This window comes from Xiphias gladius, chromosome 24, assembly GCF_016859285.1.
Source record: "Xiphias gladius isolate SHS-SW01 ecotype Sanya breed wild chromosome 24, ASM1685928v1, whole genome shotgun sequence".
NCBI classification, from domain to species: Eukaryota; Metazoa; Chordata; class Actinopteri; order Istiophoriformes; family Xiphiidae; genus Xiphias; species Xiphias gladius.
This window is the reverse complement of record NC_053423.1, coordinates 20,257,501-20,276,471: the sequence shown is the minus strand read 5'-3', so window position 1 is coordinate 20,276,471 and position 18,971 is coordinate 20,257,501. Positions and strand designations below refer to the sequence as shown.

Here is an 18,971-nt window from a genome sequence, read left to right as displayed (position 1 = left end):
TTTTGGCGCCACAGGAGGCGACAGGTGTGGCATCAGGACAGGTGAGGAAGAACTGCAAACATTTGTTATTTGAACATATGAACCCTCTTGTTAATTGTCAGCTTTGTCTCAGGGTATGGTACGTCTAAAAAAAATGCATGTTAATGTCAAACAACTCGTAAGAAATTAGAAGAAAATAGTACTTTTGATAATTTAAAAATTGCTAGCTTAAGTTTAACGGTTAAGTTTTGGGTAATTTGTCATTTTTAACTGTAGAAGGTAATTTTGAAATAAAATAATGTTTCTTCTGGACCAGATAAATTAAAGCAGATTAAAAAAAAGTTTGTTGTTCCGTTGTTCAATAAAGATACATTGATTTTAAAAAAAGAAAAAATGATATAAAACTGACGAAATGTCACATAAAACATCAGGACAAAGAAAAGCCGAAAACATAAACTGTAAAATGCACGGGTTGTAACAACCTGAGTGCTACATAGTATGACTATGGTGAAATAAAGTAAATACAGCAGAGTTAAAACATTTAATTGTAAGAAAAATTAATTCTAAATGGAAGATCAACTCCTAAAAAACAATTAGAGCTTAAACGTTGAGTTGGTTAATTAGTTACTCAGTCAACCCACTAATTCAGGGCTGCAACCAAACATTATTTACATAAAACCCAAAAAACAAAGATGGATATATCTTTGTGCTTTGTCCAGCCAGCTGTCAAGAACACAATGACATTTGGTTTAATATCATAGAAAACTTAAAAAATCAAAACAGAAAATATTCACATTTGAGAAGCCGGCAGCAGTGAGTTATTGGCATTTTTAATTGAAAACAATCTTTTAAATTGATTATTGTATACATAACATTAATGAATGATGCAAATAATCCCTAGTTGCAGCCCTACAATAACGTATAATTTATTATGTAAAAGTAGTAGTAGATTACTTTTAAAGTTAGCCTCCATTGCATTGCAAACAAAAACAGCAGACTGGCCTTGAATTTAGAGATTTTATTTTTCATTTCTGACATAGATTACAGTTCAATATTTCAGTTGATCATGTAAATTAAACTCTTTACACAGTAGCAGTGGCATGAAAATAAATATGCATAAAAAATACAAAACAGAAATGTAATGCTTCCAAATATGGAAGAAAATGATCTAGAACTGTGTGTTGCCTTATTATTTTTTTATTATTATTAACTTCAGCAGGCTTGAAAACACATTTTCTGTATGCAAAAGCCTAAAATGTTGAGAATCAATGGGGCACAACAAAGTCACGAAAAATCTCTGTTTGAATGAAGATCCTCTCAATAATTTAATGATTAATATCAGAGCACAAATTACAATATACACTTCTGCTTAAAAGAGATCAAATGATAATTATTCTTTTCAAGCTAACATGATTTTATTGCACTTTCCAGAACCACATTATGGAGTAGGCCAGTGGCTAAACACTGTTACTGAAAAGCCAGCGCCTGCTCCACCCAGTGGTTCTTTGTCAAGTTAATGAAGCACATTTTTATACAGATTATTTTCTAGAAAAGGGACCAAGAGGTTTGGGGTAAAGAGATATGTACATACAGTTTACATGGATCAGGCCGCCTTGGACAGGCACAACACATTCACAGTTCATCTCTACATGATGCATAAATACAAAAAACATTTGTAATCATAGATTCTATAGTTTGTCTGGAGTGTTTGCAATAAAACAGCAATCACTTTAACTTAAAAGACGACTGATATTTAGTATGTGCTATCATTGATGTGGGCCTTTTATTGCTGGTTGAACTCTGTATGAGAGAAGTCTGTCATAAAGTTTGCAAACAGCAGATATACATTAACACAGTCACTAGTTGTAAATGAAAAGGAGTTAGAAAAGCCAACAATAAAATATATTGCCATACAGGAAATACAATTTTCATTTAAACTATGTGTGTGTGTGTGTATTATATCTATCTATCTATCTATATATAGATATAGATATATAGATACACACACACGCAGACACACACTAGTAAACTTTTAGAACTAATTTATAATATTTGCAGAACTTTTAAAAAGTAAACAGTGAATGTTTGTGGTTATTAAAACATGGAAAACCTTTTGGTTTTGCAATAAAATATATACGTAACTTTTTCCATTCTACACAGTACAGTAAAACTTTGATCTTCAGTTTATGGAGGACAAACTGGTCAAAAAAAAAAAGTGTTGTTAAAGCATAACCTAGTTAACTGTTTGGTCCAAGTATCACTAGTAGTGTACAATTTTGAAATGCCATTATTTTTTTGTCCAAAGTAGAGATATGAAATGAGAAGTGGAAAGATATAGCTACAGCTGTCTAACCCAAAGTTTCTGATGCTTAGAGCAGAATGTTTCACTTTACTTGACCCTTGTTTCCTCGAGTGCAATTGAGCATTCACAAGAAAATAACGATGCGTTGTGAACCGAAAGACAGCTTTAACATATGTAGACATTAAATGAAGGCATCACCCTTTCACGGCCATCGCCCTGGTCAAAAGTCGGTCTTTGATAAAGCTGGCTCTGCATTGGCCAACGCTGCTGCTTCAGTCCAAACTGCCTTTAGAACCTCAGGCACTTCTCTTCATGTCACTTCACCAGTAGCTGTGAGGTCCAGGGCCATCAGAGAGCGATGTTTTATGACCCCCGAGTGCATCCACACTTGGCACACATATATTGTAGTTTTGGGTGGTTGAGGCGGAAGAGTAGGGCCAGTGGTTTGGTAACACGAGAGTCCCCATTTGTACACGGGATCTTGTACACAAGATCCTTTAAGATCTGCCCCTTCATTATTCATGTCCACTAGTCAGTTAGATCCCCTTATCAGGCCTTTGTTGTAACGTCCCCTCAGACAAGCTGCTCCGATGTGGTCCCTCTAACAAAATAAGACTGTCCATCCAGAGCTTTTGTCCTGTTTCTTGTTCATTCCCGGGACAGAAGGCCAGAGACGCCGGCGTTCACATGAAGGAGTGGTCTGCTGGAGGCCCGTAAGAGAAGCCTGGGAAGGCTCCAGCCGCTTCCTTGACGCTGCTGGTCACAGTCAGGGTGTCAGTGCACAGGGAGGAGGACACGGGAAGGTGGGTGAACTCGGGGTCGAAGTGTCGGAGGTCTGTGGGACCGCTCTGTGAACCCAAGCAGGAGGGAAGATTAGACATGACAGTAATAGATGATTATTGTTAAGCATTATCTTACTCTATTTTGGTGATGTCATTTATCATGCAAAACATTATCTGGTTCCAGCTTCTTAAATGTGAAGACACGCTGCTGTTCAGTGTATTTATAGGATTGCGGAGCTGAAGCAATTAATCGATTGATTGATTACTCGATTGACGGAACATTATTCAGCAACAATGTTGACCAGTGATTATTTCATTAAAAGGCATTAATGGCTATAAATCACTGGTTCCATCTTCTTAAATAATTATATTCTCTGGTTTTCTTTCTTTCCCATGATAGTAAACTGAGTATTTTGGACTGTTGGTTGGATGGAACAAGACAATTTAAGCCATCACCTTGGGCTCTGGAAACTTGTAACGGACACTTTTCACTATATAGACAAAATGATTGATAATAAAAAATAATTATTAGTTAGAATCCTAGTTTGAACGTACCACTGAGGGAGCAAATGGAGGCGTGATCTTCTTGGCCATCAGGTCATCCCAGCTGATCGGAGAAAAGAAGGAATGGTACTTGAGTTCAAGCTGGAGGGAAAGAGAAATTCTAGATGAGCAGACTATCGGCAAACAAGCTTCATGGATCTCTTACAGTCCTCCATATGTTACATGTAGTCCAGAGTCAGCTTTGCGCACTTACAAAATCATCCTTCACTCCCAGCCTCTTGGTGCGATCCTTCTGCAGGAGGCCCTCCAGAAGTTCCCTGCCCGCGTTTGAGACGTTGGGCTTTAGCACTGGAGCCTTGTGCAGGATGTTGTTGTACATCTCAGCTGTGTTGCGACTGTAGAACGGGGGCTGTGAAGCAAAGGTGATGACAACGAATTTAGTTTACCTGGTATGTAAACCAACGGGGGAGTTCCATTTACAGGCTTTAAGTCACAGATTTCACTTACAAGTCCATAGAGCATCTCATAGAGCACAGATCCCAGGCACCACCAGTCGACAGTGCGGTCGTACGCCTGCTTCTGTAGAACCTCAGGGGCCAAATACTGTGAGAAAAGCCACAAGAAAAAGTCACTGAAAGTCCAACATTTATAATTTGTCCTCAGTGGTGTTTCTGTGTTGATAATGAGCATATATGACAGTCTATAGTCTTGTTTTGTACCTCAGGTGTCCCGCAGAAGGTTGTCGTGGTACCACTGGGCTCAAGGCCTTCTTTGCAGAGACCAAAGTCTGTCAGGACAATATGGCCCTGTGAGTCTAACAGGATGTTCTCAGGCTTCAGGTCCCTGGAAAGAAAAAGAGGAAAGGATTCATTCAAAATGCACCAAAGTTTATTTATTATTCCTTAACACCCCTTCCAGATTATGGTCAAAGTTGTCCACTAGGGGGTGCTGTAGGATCATTCCGTACCTGTACACAATGTGTAGGGAGTGGAGGTAGCCAAGTGCACTTGCAATTTCAGCAGCGTAAAACCTGGCTCTGGGCTCCAGGAAGACCCTCTCTCTCTGGAGATGGTAGAACAGCTGGACAGAGAGAAAAAAACAAAACAAAACACAGACAACATCTGTCAACAACTACCTCAAACAAAGTTTGATATTCTGACCTGATTCAGGTTTGTGGATTTCTGGGTGTTGTGAGGCTGTGGTTTTACCTCTCCACCGTTAACGTAGTCCAGCACGAAGTACAGTTTGTCATTAGTCTGGAAAGAGTAGTGCAGCCCCACCAGGAAGGGGTGCTTGATGTTCTTCATCAGCACACTGCGCTCAGCCATGATATGCTTTTGCTGGAGGGGGGGGGGGGGTGTTAAAAGACAGATTATACTCTCTATTCATCACGGTGTCTTTGACATTATACAACAGAATCCTGATCTCTGAAATGTAATTTTAGTTAAAGATGCCATGAAAACATATCTTAGAGTCCTACCTCTTTCTTCTTCAGGATGATTTTCTTCTGCAGCACTTTGACAGCGTAGTATTGGGTGGACTCTTTGTGTCGAGCCAGCAGAACCTATGATATTACAAACATCTGCATCAGTGATGGTGTTAACGCCGGTGATAGATATGAGCAGATAAGAGTAGGCATAGAAGAAAGTTGGACAGGAAGACAAACTCACCTTTCCAAAGCTGCCTTTGCCGATGATTCTGAGGTAGTCAAAATCACAGGGTTTGATCCTAATGTGGAGAAACGGACAGAACATCAGGATTTTTGCTGTGTATTTCTTAACAAAATCGTCAACAATTAAAATGAGGAGATTTTTTTTTTTTTTTTAAGACTACTTACTGAGTGTCCTCAGCCAGTGAACTTTGTGAATTTAGGCACATCTGAAAGATACGAAATGGGGGAAATTATAAATACATTGCTATGTATTGGAAAGAAAATGAACCATAGTCGGTCAGTGAACAGTTTCTGCTTACCGGACTTTCAGGATGTTGATTATTTTCAACCTCCTCATTCTGATTCTCATCAATCTTCAGGAGACTGTTGACTTCAACGCTGAGGAAAAAAAAACAGAGCATAGCTATGAGATGGGAGTTTAATACCAGCTGTTAACCTTTTACGATATGGTTCAGTGTTAATGTTTTTAAGACTTCATGATTTTTGTTCACGGGACCTAAGGCGGTTTGTGAGACTGAGAAGCTGAATGAACGCTCCCCGCTGATTTGCTGATGCCCTTCTGACACTTCAAAACAGGTCAAGTTTAGGACAGGCTCATCTGCATGTAACTACCGAACATGTCTGAGAAAAGGCTTACGCGGCTGACCCACGACACGAGGGTTCAGACGGCTCTGTAGGACTCAGCGTTCCAGCTCAGACACCCTGTTCCTCCTGGAGCACCTGGAGGGGACAGATGCAGTGCCCGGGTGTTTTTTCCAGCACCAGACCCTGATCCGGAGGGCAGGCCTGGGAGTTCAGGACAGTGTGATGGGCCAGGCAATGTATCATGTAATAATTGAATTACTGGTTTATCCTCGTCTAGGGGACAGAGGGGATTTGCTGGAAAGGTGATTATGCATGGAGACATTGTTACCGGGCCTTGTCATGAAAGGACTATTCTTAACCCTGGCCTCTTGGACCCAGATTATAGTTTTTACAGAATGTCCTGCCAAACTCAGGTGGCTGATTGGATTGGCACAATGCACACTGATCATGAATGGGCTAAGGATCGGAAAATAATACTAGAGCCCAGAGAGCCAGGAAGTAACTGATGCCCACAGATGCCCCCTATGTCTTATTTTAAGGGCAATTTTCCATCCAAATCTAACATTTTTACACAACGGAAAATCCTTTTTTAATGGAAATACTCACTGTTGGCAGATATGTGGGGTAGACACCAGCTTCTGGATGAAGTCATTCAGCCCCATTTTTCTCTCCTTGATGAAAGCTGCAAATGGAGACACAGAAGGGGGGGGGCGTATACATCAGCGTCTGGGAAAGCATCACACGTAAAGTGCCATTCAACACGCACGATGCAAAGATCTTTGTCTCCCATTAGAGAAGAAATGATCTGTGCTGCAGCTGTAATCCGCCGTTTGCGAGTTTCCAAATATCCCCGTTATAGGGTTGATTTGCGTGCTGTGCATAGACCTCTAATGCTGCGGGCTTATAGGTTATGCAACCACTTGGGTCACTCGTTCAGGCACCAACATTGGTGGCCGACAAAAGCATTTTTTTTCCATTCTACACTCTTATTGCCACGCAAAGAGCGGGGTTTTTGTGAATTTCAGGCAGATTTTTCTCGTCAGTCACACTTTACTCCAGGCGATTTATGGAAATTTCCTATGGAACTAGGCTGGAACGAAACAAGCACTCTGCAATTAGGTCTAATTAATAATCAACACATATCATAGTCTACATTTGGTTAGGTGTATTGATAAATACATAGTTATAGTGACAAGTCTCTACTGTGATAATTGTGTTGTTTTTGTCGCTCACCGGCGAGAACGGCTACGATCCCCCTCATCCGGCAGTAAGTTAGATCACATCCAGCCTCGGTCACAGCCATGTTGAGCGAGAAACAAAATATCCGATAAAAAACACCGGGGGGGGGGCGGACACACACACACAATAACAGCTCCTCTGCGGTTCTCCTGTGACCGTCAGTTATCGCTGACTTCAGTGCGTCGCGTCCCCGTTAAACGCGCGGAGCCCGAAAGACCGCGATCCGCTCTGCAACGCCGCTGCTGCTCACCCACCGGCCCGGCCGGTCCATTTATACGGAGCACGTGGTACGTGGGGTGGGGGCACGCCCCCTTTACCCGTCACCCGATGTAACCACGGCAACCACTTGGCAGGCGTGACGTCACGGGATTCCGCTGCGGCCGTGCTCTGCCTGCAGGAGGCGGGGGATGACGACGAAAGCTCGCCGCGGAGGAGGTGGGGGTGTGAGGGGTCCTCCTCCCCCGTCCTCCGCCTCCTCTTCCTCATCTTCTGCCAATGAAGAGCTCCATCTGACTGTAATCACCGCGCGTACAAAGCGACTGAAGTCAGTTATTATGGAGGAGGACAAAGCACTGCAGAGCAGAGCCGGTCCTCCTTTTTGGCACCATGACTGCATGCAGACCCAAAATGGGCTGCTCCCAATCTTTCCTGCAGTCGTTTTATTTTGAAAGGACGTGGAGAAATGTATGTCACGACTGGTGCATTTCAGCTGCCCCTGCCACATCTGCCATCTCTGATCCCAGTAACCCACACAAATGTTAGAAAATGCACGAACAATAACGCACAGGCCGTCTCCTACACAAAATCGTGCAATTTCCAGAAATAACCATGTGCTTCGCATTTCTAAATAATTACTGGACTCCCATGGCTAATGAGGTCAGGGTTGTGAAGGTGACTCCGCGCGGCAGAATTACATCAATTCAGAGAAATTACACATGACATCATGTTCATCTAAGTTTATGGAGTGATCGGTCCAGCTGTCGGGGATGTGGTCCACTGACCCTGTGAGTTACATAACTGCGCCATAATGCAGATAGCTATACTGCCCGAGGGGGAGAGTGAGCCGCATAGCAAAGTTTCCAGCGAGTGTCTGTGATTTTAGAGAACTTTTGGCTGCTCAGCGAGTGTTCAGAACTGTTTAATCGTGTTTTTATCCCACAAGGAGAATGATAACACATTTCTTTTGTAACTGCTGCCTTACGTGGTGGAAAGTAAGCATATTTGATCAAGTGTTGTACTTTACTTGAGTATTTCCATTTCATGCAACTTCCTACTTCTGCTCCACTGTATATCACAGGAATGTATTGTACTTTCTACCCCACCACATTTATTTGAAGGCTTACTAATGACTTTACCGTATAAGGAATTTAGATTTTACATGCAACATATGATGGATTGTTGTTAGAGCTGAAACGACTTGTTGTTAATCAACTAAACTATCAATAGTTATACAGTCATTCCCTAATTGTAGATCAGACTCCCTAACTGCATATAAAATAGTTAAACTAGCTCCATTTTGACCAACTAAAACAGTATGATGTTACTCTCATATTAATGCATCAGTAATAATAAACCAATAATATAATATATATATAAACAATAACAGGAGTCATTTTTCTGCTTCATGAATAGTTGCTACTTTAAGTACATTTCGCTGATAATACTTTTGCTTGAATGAGATTTTCAAAGCAGGACTTTTATTTGTAATGGAGTATTTTCACACTGTGCTATGGCAACATTTAGGAACTGCAACTACAAATTATTTTCATCATCGATTTAAGCTGCCGATTATCCTCTCAAATCCAGGGTTCTGTTTATGAAATGTCAGAAAATTGTGAAAAATGACCTTTAGAATTTCCCGCAGCTCAAGTGCATGTCTTCAAATGTTATGTTTTGTCCAGCCAACAGTCCAAAACCCAGAGATATTCGGGGTATTATCGCATATGACAAACCGCGCCATCAAATCCTCTCATTTGAGATGCTGAAACCAGCAAAGGTCAGTTTGGCAACGTGCTTAAAAGAATGCATAAAACGATCATTCGATTATCAAAAGAGTCGAGGATTAATTTTCTGGTGATCAACTAATCAGTTAATCAAATGATCACAGCAGCTCTACTGCTTTCACTTACATAAAGGATCTGCGTACTTCACTGATCTCATAAACATCTGCACTAGAGATGAATTCATGTGTCACTGGGGAACTCCTGGGTTTTGTCCCCTGTTTGACTCATGACATTCATGCATAAATTAAAGGAAGTGAGACTCCACATGACCAGTAGTTCTTGTGCTGAAAGAAGAAGTCGAGTGCCTTATCTGCGGCACAAGCCCCAAACAGAAACTTGCTGGTGCAGAGCCGGCCAGTGGCGTATCACGTCATTGCCTGGAAGGCTACCTGAGCCAACACTCAGAGCTCAGCTTCGGCTCTGTTTACGCAGAAACACTCCGGATCCGGTTGCATGACACCGACACCTCTCAGGCTTTTTTCCTCACCTCGTGCAGTCTTTCTCTGAATTATTCAATTGTACAGTGATATCATCTCTGGTCATGTGTGCGAGGGTAAACACGACTAGGGCGGCTCCCTCTAGCAGCGTTATTCCTCTGCCACCTCTGTGGTTGATTTGCATGGTTTCTGCTGTGATGGAACAGTCAGGTGCTGCGAAGTAAATCATGGCTGGTCGATGTGGTATTTCCTCTTTTGAAAATTTAATGCTTTTTTGAGTAAGAAAAGTGACACATAGATCATCGAGAGTGAAAGTGAATCTCACGTTCACGTCAGTCTGATTAGAATCTGTCCTGTGACGTTCAGAGCTACAACTAAAGGTTTGACTGTAATCATCAATTAATCTGCAGATAATTTTCTCTATTAACGATAAAATGTCAGGAAAAACTTCCCTCTCTCTGAGATGACATCTTTATGTGTTGTTTTGTCCAACCAGCAGTTCAGAACCCATAGATATTCAGTTTACTGTTTTGGCTTAAAAATTACTTAAATGATTAATCAATTAACAATTAAGTTGCTGATTAAATTTCTGCCAGTTGATAAATCGATTCACTAACAAATTATTTTGCTCTCGTGGTGATAAATTAAAGATTTTCTGTGCTAAAGAAAGTTCCAGACACATCACTGCAAATGAACTGAACATCTATTAGAGATGCCATCTCTCAGTGTCTCTCTTTCTCCTTATAAGCGTCTCTCCAGTGCCAGCGCTGCCCTGTGTCACATGACAGATTAATCTGGTTTTATTTAGCACCTTCACAAAAGCTGCCCTGCTTTCCATCACTCCGTCCGGTTGCCTGACTGATGCTAAGCAGCACTTCCACTCGCTAACAGGTAGTCGTGTGAATCGCCTGCCAGCACATCCAGTAAAAAACCCTCTCTAAGTCTCGTCGGGGGCCATCGATCATCCCTCCCCAGCCTTGGTGCTCGTAGCACTCGTGCCCCGTGACTCCAGGCTCTCTCTCAGCCCCAGTTTGTGACTCTCCTGTACAGGGAGCTGAAATGATACCGAAACATCAGGGTTCTGTTTGAGGGGTAAGAAAACCTCATTCAGAATCTCACTGACCTTTTAAATAACGCAGATAATCAAAAATCCAGCCTTGGAACAGAGCCTTATGGAACAGTATGTTGTGTGGTTCACAGCGAGTGTCTAGATAAGGAGGTTAATTTGTTCAAAATGATCTAATATAGTTGTCCATTCAATATTTGTGTTTTTTAGCGTCCTTTACCGGGCGTAGTATCCCATAAGCCCTAGATATTCACGGGGCTAGAGGTCATGGCTCAACACAAGAGGCGAGTCCATGAGCGTGTCGAGGGGTCGTGGTTAGCTCAGACATGTCTGAAATAACAGCAGGACGGAGAGGACTGAACATTGTAGACAATCAAGACAGCAGAGATCACAGCTTAAAAAGTTGGAAATACGACATTAGCAGAGACTGCTGGTACATGTTATGGATATGGACGAAACCAAGATACAATGATGCAAGTGTCTGCGCTGTGGAGCCGGTAAATCTGTTGATTTACCGGGCTGTTGTTTGCTATCACTTGTTATCTGTCTGTTGCACGATAAAGAAGACATTAACCCTGACTCTCAGGTTGTGACTGTATCTCCCAATCCAGGGAGCCAGAAATGATTATGATCAGATGATTATCTTTTTTCAAAACATGAGCAAAGTATGATTGCCTGATTTTTGTATGAAAATATAAAATACTGGAAAGAAACATCAATATCTACCAATATATCTGATTTTGGAGCAAGGAGATATGTCATTTCTGGCTAACCTAGTTGTCTGGATTAAGAATAGGAGGCACAAATTGGGTTAAAACAGGTTAAATATCTTGGCAACGCTTTATTTTAAACCCCCTATTTGCATTTATAAGCAGTGCATAAATGTTAATGAATGGTTTATAACACTATAATTATTTGTAAGCAGATATAAGTGTTGATTAATGTATTTGTGAACCACCCTAATCTGCCTTTAGGCACCCATAAGTGGAGGCTGCTGTATAAACAGATGCTGAATGACAATATAGTTTTATTACAGGTGTAATAATATAATCAATGTCTTTGTAGGCGAGGTTATAATTGTTGACAAATACTGTACGTTATGAACACTTAAAATGTCCTTACATCCACTTACAATGAGTTATAGTGTGCTATAGGCCAATTATTAAACATTTATATAGAGTTAATAAATGCTAAATAGTGGGTTACCAGTACCTTCAGTACAGCAGTAAAGTGCCGTTAAATGTACTTCTGGATTTTTCAAAGATCGTTTTTCAGAAAATTAGATGCTTAACTCTGTGATTCAAATGTAATGGTAATACATGAGAGGCACAAAATGGGGCTAATTGAACACTAGACTGCTACCTGCTTGCTGCTTGCCTCAAGTGTATTGGGTCGGAGGCGGCAGAAGGTGGATGAATGAGTCATACAGGCAAGCAGGCCCTCGGTGACCAACTGTAAAGCTGGGAGGAGGTCTGCTGGCTGATGAGGATGGAGCATCTCTAATTACACCCGGTCTTGTTGACTGGCTCTGAGGAGCGATCACGGCCTCGTGTGTTTCACACCCACGCAGTCATGTTAATGTAATCAGCCTCTGCTCTCGCTCGAGTTCTGCTAAAATCTCGTCTCCCTGCAGTTCCTGCTTTCGGTTTGAGCTCGCCTGCATGCATCATTCTCTCACATACTGCTGGCACTTAGCATTACTCATACAGACGACCGCAGAGACACAGACCGGAGGTTAGCGGTCCAGTCTGACAGCGTCGCAGTGCAGCCTCAGGCCCCAGCGAGTGGGAGCAGATTTTGGCTCACGAAACCAGAGTTAGAATTATGCCTTCTCTGTTTCCCTCCTGAATTTCTCAGGCAGGAGATGAGATGTGTTTTTCATTTTTTCTGTTCTCCACAGGGAAGGCTGCTCATGTGCCTGCTTCATCAGATAAAAAAGAGGATAGAAATGTTTGCTGTCCTATTTAATGACTCAGACACACAAGGTTGCCAAGCTATTCCATAATATTTTATTTTAAATTGCTGCCAAATAAGTGGTGATGATCCTGCCTATTTAGAACTGCAAAGCCTCTATTCATTATACTAATGTGACTGCTATCACAGCTGTAAACACCACCATGATGATAGGATGAGTTTTTTTTCATTATTTACTCATCATTAGTGCCAGTCTAACATGTGTTTGCTCAGTTAGACGTTATTCCAGTAATGTATGTGACTCTATACAGCAGGTTTCCTGTGCATTACTGAAACTTACAGTTCAGTAAAAAGGAAGCGGCATGAAAAATGTGTTTTCTGTTTTCTTACGTATGAGAAAACAGAAAAAAACATTTTTTTTTTTTATTATTCAGAACACCACACTTTCACTCACTAGCTGCAGCTCCCATGTCGGCCAAGTATCATGAATCAGTAGACAGTGCTGACTTCCGTTACTGAATACAGTTCCTTTTTCCTCTGTTCATGACCCACATTGTATACACACCCTGTATGAAGCAACAAGCTAGTGAACATCCAGAAAAAGCAACTAAACTAAACCGGCCTATGTCGTGAGCCTGCTCCGATGAATGTCACTGTTGCCCTTGAATCACACAGGCTAGCCTAAATAAAGCTAACTCACTAGCAAAGCCACCACCAAGTTATTCATTTGATCCGGTTCGTGGTCTGCTGAATGTTGATAGTCTCGCATATCCGGCAATAAACCTCAGGAGGTCAGTTTTAGCTGTGAGATATATTCATCCGGAAAACATCCACTGAGAATCAATCGAGTGTGGAAACCAAACAAATCAATGAGCTGTGTGTGAAGTGAGTTAGATTACGACGACAATGAGCGGCATTGTGTTACAAACTTGAACTGGGTGAAAATGTGTGGCCTCACATCTCCACAACATCTTGCCAACAAATACTAAAAACAAGATGATCTAATATAAGGCATGTTTGTGTGACTGCATGGCATACTGTCATTTCATATTTATTCAGGAACAGATTTCTCTGTAGATAATTTAGAGGGAATTGGTTAAACAGCCAATGCATTTTTCCTTCGTAAAAACAGGCAATGTAAACTCAGTGATCAGTGCATTTATTCAGTTAGGTGTAGTTTTTATAGTAATCTGTAAATTGCTTAAAGTCTGATCCAATCTCCTGCAAAGTAATTTCTCCCTGAGCCTTTCAAGAACACAGTGAGTGACGTTAAATTGATGTGCTGAATCATCAAAACGGTCACGATTTTACATCCGTACACCACCATGATGTCCTTAAAACGAGGCCATCAAGATGGGATTGAAGTGTAGACTTTCAGCTTTAATTCAAGGGGGTTTAAAAAAAATATAACATTAACCATTTAAGGATTACAGCCATTTTTATACATAGTCCATAATTTTAAGAGGCTCAAAAGTAATTGGACAAACCAACATAATTATAAATATAAGGATTATTTTTTATACGTGGATGAAAATCCTTTGCAGTCAATGACTGCCTGAAGTCTGGAACCCGTGAACATCACCAAATGCTGAGTTTCCTCCCTTGAGATGCTTTGCCCGGCCTTTACTGCAGCTGCCTTCAGTTGCTGCTTGTTTGTGAGTCTTTCTGCCCTCAGGTTTGTCTTCAGTAAGTGAAAAGCAGGGTCTGTTGGGTTGAGGTCAGGTGACTGACTCGGTCATTGATGAATATTCCATTTCTTTGCCTTGAGAAGCTCTTGTGTTGCTTTCGCAGTATGTTTTGGGTCATTATCCATCTGTGCTGTGAAGTACCGTCCTACCAGTTTTGCAGTATTTGGCTGAATCTGAGCAGATAGTATAGCCCTATACACTCCAGAATTAATCCCGCTATTTCTCTCAGCAGTCACATCATCAGTAAACACCAGTGACCCAATTCCATTGGCAGCCACGCATCCCCAGGCCATAACACTGCCTCCACCATATTTGACAGTGTGGTTTAACTTTGGATCAGGAGCCGTTCCTTTCCTCCTCCATGCTCTTCTCTTCCCATCACTTTGGTACAAGTTAATTTTGTTTTCATATGTCCAAAGCATCTTGTTGCAGAACTCCGTTTTTTTTTTTTTTTTTTTTTTTTAGAGGGTTTCTGGAAAAGTCTAATCAGGCCTTTCTTTTCTTGAGTGTTAGCAGTGGTTTGCACCTTTTGGTAAAACCCTCTGTATTTACATCCATGAAGGCGCCTCTTGATTGTAGACTCTGAGTACGATATGCCTACCTCCTCAAGAGTCTTCTTGACCTGAACAGATGTTGTGAAGGGTTTTTCTTCACGAAGGAAAGAAATCTGTGATCATCCACCTTAGTTGTCTTCTGTCTTCTTCCAGGACTTTTGGTGTTGCTGAGCTCACCAGTGCATTTCGTCTTTTTAAGAATGTACCAAATTGTTGATTTGGTACATTCTTAAAGTCTCTTTTATCTGTCTAACCGGTTTGTTTTGTTTTTTCAGCCTAATGATGGCCTGCTTCATTTAAATATACACCTCTTTGGACCATATATTGAGAGTTCCCAGGAATAGCTACCAAATGCAAATTAAACACTTGGAATCAACTCCAAACATTTTTATCTGCTTAATTTGTCCTGAAATAACGAGGGAACAGAACACACCTGAAATTGATTGTCAGTCAATTGTCCAATTATATTTGAGCCTCTAAAACTGAGGGACTGTGTATAAACATGGCTATAATTCTTAAACGGTTATTGGGATATTCTTTTTAAACCCCTTGAATTAAAGCTAAAAGGCTACATTTGAATCACATCTTGATGGCTTCGTTTTCAAATCCATCGTGGTGGCAAGCGGAGGCAAAATTACGAAAATTGTATCACTGTCCAAATACTTATGTACCTAACTGTACATCTGTCCATGGCTAACACCCTGAAACAACAACACAAAGTATTTCTCAAGATTTTGTGACGTACTGGAGGACGTACTGGAGGAGTACTCTTTGGGAAATACACTTATTGACTGTCTTGCTGAGAGTTAGAGGAGAAGATTGACACCACTCTCATTTCCGTAGAGCAAATATGAAACCGTAGCCAGCGGCTGGTTAGCTTAGATTAGCCTAAAGACTGGAAACAGAGGGAAAAAGCTGGCCTGGCTCTGTCCAAAGATAACAAAACCTGACTACCAGCACCTCAAAAGCTCCTGGCTATAGCCTCATATTTAGCAAACAGACATGAGAGTGGTACCGAGGTTCTCATCTAGCTCTCAGCAAGAAAGAAAACAAGTGTATTTCCCAAGTGTATGTTGAACTATTCCTTTAAGGTTTAGGCTTCATTAGAAAAGCGAACATTGAAAAGCATTGAAACTGAACACTTGAAAAGGGCAAATTTGCTTTTCAAATGTTCAGTTCTTAGCTCTGCCTTTCCATCTGTATCCTTTGGACCAAAACTGTTTTTCATGCTATCAGTGAACACCAGAGTCATCTGATTCTCTCAGTCCTGGTTACAATGTCAAGGCCTGGGAGTAGCTTTTATCCTCTCAGCTGACAAATGAGATGAGGAGCAGGGGAGCTGCAGGGAGGAGGGGGGAGAGGCTCTGGGCTGGACATCACAAAATTAATGAGACATTGAGAGAACACATAGACCTAGAGTCCTAGATGATGCCTTTGAATCGAGTCATGTAATTGCTTGTGTTGCCAAAAAGCTATCTAAGTAGAGGCGATGACGTCAAAGCAAGCAGAGGGGGTGCAAAAAGGACGACCAGATTGAACAGTTAATAAACAGTCATAAACATTCAAGAGTCACAAGAATGAATAAACAAACAAGGACAGTATTTAGAGGACTGAGAGGAAAAGGTGCATCCTCCTCTGCTGTGCTGCTGAGAGGCTGCACATTAATCCCCACACATCTCGTAACAGACACAGTAAATTAAAGGAGCACCTACCTATGAAGGATTTCTTGCCGGTCTTCATGTCCTCCTGAGCGTTTTATTATATTTGCTATTGGGCACGGAGTCTCTGATGAATGAACGCCTGTCTGCTGCTGAGCGTTCAGGTGATTGAGTGCATGAGAAAGATGTTGCTCTCCTGTAAATTTCGCCTCCCTCCTCTTTTTTTTTCCCTCGCCTTCACTGCAGCTCTGGTCAGAAAAGTCTTCGATTCACAGGCAAATAACTTTCCCCGCTGCACTTCCCTATTCCCTCTGCGTCCTCTGCCTTTTCTTCCTCTTATCACTCTGCCTGCGCTGAGACCAAATAGCTGAAACCAAAGATCTGTGACGCACCTGCTTCTCCTCCTCTCTACACCCCCTCAACCCCCCTGCTTCCCCACAACCTCCACCCTCATCTGTTCTTTTATCTACCTGGAGAGCCTTGAACAACACAAAAGCAGGTGTCTGGTTACGGCTGCCGCGAGCATGGGAGTCCCACCGGAGGGGAAACCAGTCTCCATGACACGGTAACCACCTGAGGAATACAGAGAAGAGACAGAGAGGTTTTTAAATCCGCCTTTAATTGGCCACGACTGCACAAGTGGTGTGTTCGCCACTCACCAGCCTCCTCTACTTCCTTCATTTACTGTCTCTCAGGACTTTTGGTGGATAAAATTATCTGTTTAGTCACAGTGACAGCCCTGATTGCTGTGTTATCCGTCTGCCTAGGGCTGAAGGCCATCACATACAATGAGTGCTGCATGGAATTGGGATTTTACTTTGGAAACTGGACTAGCGAACAACAGTCTTACTGTATATATGTAGATGACGGCGTGTGACAAATCTATGACTTAAGTTTACAACATGGAAAAGCTTTCAGACTCACTGAGTTGAGTCAATGACTCTGGCAGCCCCCGAAAAAGCTTAAAAAAGGCAATGACATAATGAATAAATGCTGTAATAAAGATGTTTTTGATTGCTCTGATTCAGCTGTTCTCTTGACATAACTTGTTGACTTGAATTTAACAAATATATCCTGTTATGATTAACTCAAGATCTATAGATGGGTGAGAAATTAAAGGAAAAATCCACATCAAGTGTCTTAGAAAGATGTCGTTCCATCACGAGCAGCTTCCAGTTTTCTTTGCATTGATTCCACAGATCTCTTGAAACTCTTCTGGAGCGATAAAAAACATTTTTTTTTTGTTACAAAAGATATTCCCTCTGTTTTGATGATGGTGGCGGAGGGTGGTATCCGGCACGCCGCTCCAAATTCTCCCATACAGCAGGTGTTCGATTGGGTTGAAATCTGGTGACTGTGAAGGTTATAAACTTGTGATTCCCGTCATTTTCATACTCAGCAAACTATTCAGTGACCCCATCTGCATTTGTGTTGTCTCTCTACTATTTATACAGGTATCTTCTTTAATTTGTCACCTGTTTCTACAAGAGACTTGGATATGAGTCAGACTGTCACAATGAAAAAGGCTCAAGATTAAACCTGCCTTCTTTACTTTGTTCAGTCTGTTTGAACCTTTAACATGCGGAACTGCAAAACCTTCCCAATGTCCAGCCACTTGGTAATGATAATGGTAAAAAGTTTGATAAAAATCCTGTAAAATTGACATATTTGTGGACTGTTGTTCTGTTCTGGCAGTCTATAACTCTACCCACCTTCTTTCCTGCCGCCTTGCTTTTGGCCACATCACATGAGTAAATTTCGACAGACAGCATTTCAGTCTGGCTTTAGACTAAATTGCTAATACTTAACTTACCCGAGACTTGACAACAGAACCATTTAAATCTCACATTTTGATTTGGTAAAATCCTGCAACTAAAAGAAAAATAAATAGGATGGCAACAGAGGGGCCCCGCATGGCTACACACCTCAAATTTTTAATTATTAGGCTTACACAGTACAGGGACTTGATCTCTGCTATATTAACACAGCTTTGGAATAAAAATGTTCATATGCCATTTTATTTGATTGGTCAACACTCATAGACCTGAAGGACTTTCAGCTGTAATTGCAGTTTGCTTATGACGACATAACATTATAGAAATACGTTTACATTCTGTGCATTTTGCAGATTCTTTTCTCCAAAGCAAATTTAAGCTCCAGTGGGAAAGAGAGCTACATGACTAAGAGTATGTTCAGTGCTACAAGACATGCAAATTGACTTGGACTAGCGCCAAAAGACTTGCAAATGAGAATATAGGCAGGGATAAGCAGCAGTGATCACCTTCAGTTTTGTTTTTTTTAAAGATTTTTTTATATTGAGGTCAAATCCAAAACAGTTCGGAGCAATGGAAGAGTCACATTCATCAAGTTTCAGGATTGACAAGAGATCACATAGCCAGGACATACGTGCAGGTGGAGTAAATTTGGGCCAGTCTAGCCTCGGTCTTGTCCATTTCCCGCTCCCAGTGTAATCGAATCTTCTGAATTACAGAGCTATTGTCTGTTGTAATCTGGTTTTACAGGTATGAGATGAGGCTTTTCTGCACGTCTAAAACACGGAGGGAATTGTCAGTATAAGACGGATGGAG

At 41.4% G+C, this 18,971-nt stretch overlaps 1 protein-coding gene and 1 long non-coding RNA gene across 5 annotated transcripts in view; one reads left to right on the top strand and one right to left on the bottom strand.

Moving 5' to 3' along the window:
• Nucleotides 1–8: 8 nt before the first annotated feature.
• Nucleotides 9–18,971, top strand: part of LOC120786387 — a 29,256-nt gene continuing 10,293 nt past the window's right edge. For 2 of the 3 annotated variants that reach the window (XR_005706714.1, XR_005706712.1), the window contains exons 1-2: nucleotides 12–41; nucleotides 2,945–3,084. This is a non-coding gene — a long non-coding RNA (uncharacterized LOC120786387). Of the gene's footprint in view, nucleotides 42–2,944; nucleotides 3,085–18,971 lie in introns of all 3 variants that reach the window. The other variant, XR_005706713.1, reaches the window with a different exon arrangement.
• On the bottom strand, nucleotides 1,027–7,290 carry si:ch211-195b13.1 (STKc_SGK domain-containing protein). 2 transcript variants are annotated; one of them, XM_040121831.1, is made up of 13 exons: nucleotides 7,058–7,290; nucleotides 6,431–6,506; nucleotides 5,539–5,617; nucleotides 5,405–5,445; nucleotides 5,238–5,295; nucleotides 5,048–5,131; nucleotides 4,776–4,907; nucleotides 4,535–4,647; nucleotides 4,287–4,410; nucleotides 4,075–4,170; nucleotides 3,821–3,976; nucleotides 3,619–3,708; nucleotides 1,027–3,129 (listed from the first exon to the last, which is right to left on the bottom strand). In XM_040121831.1, the coding sequence occupies exons 1-13, from the start codon at nucleotides 7,125–7,127 to the stop codon at nucleotides 2,965–2,967; spliced, it is 1,284 nt and encodes a 427-aa protein (XP_039977765.1). In that variant the 5' UTR covers nucleotides 7,128–7,290; the 3' UTR covers nucleotides 1,027–2,964. The 2 variants fall into 2 exon arrangements, with proteins under 2 accessions (XP_039977765.1, XP_039977766.1); XM_040121832.1 differs by having other exon boundaries at nucleotides 3,067–3,129; nucleotides 3,619–3,670.

Coding starts and splice junctions, on each gene's coding strand:
- si:ch211-195b13.1 (XM_040121831.1), bottom strand. CDS start 7,127: ATGGCTGTGACCGAGGCTGGATGTGATCTAACTTACTGCCGGATGAGG. Junction 5,132..5,237: donor GCAAAGGCAGCTTTGGAAAG/GTGAGTTTGTCT, acceptor GTAATATCATAG/GTTCTGCTGGCTCGACACAA. Junction 4,908..5,047: donor TCATCCTGAAGAAGAAAGAG/GTAGGACTCTAA, acceptor CCCCCCCTCCAG/CAAAAGCATATCATGGCTGA.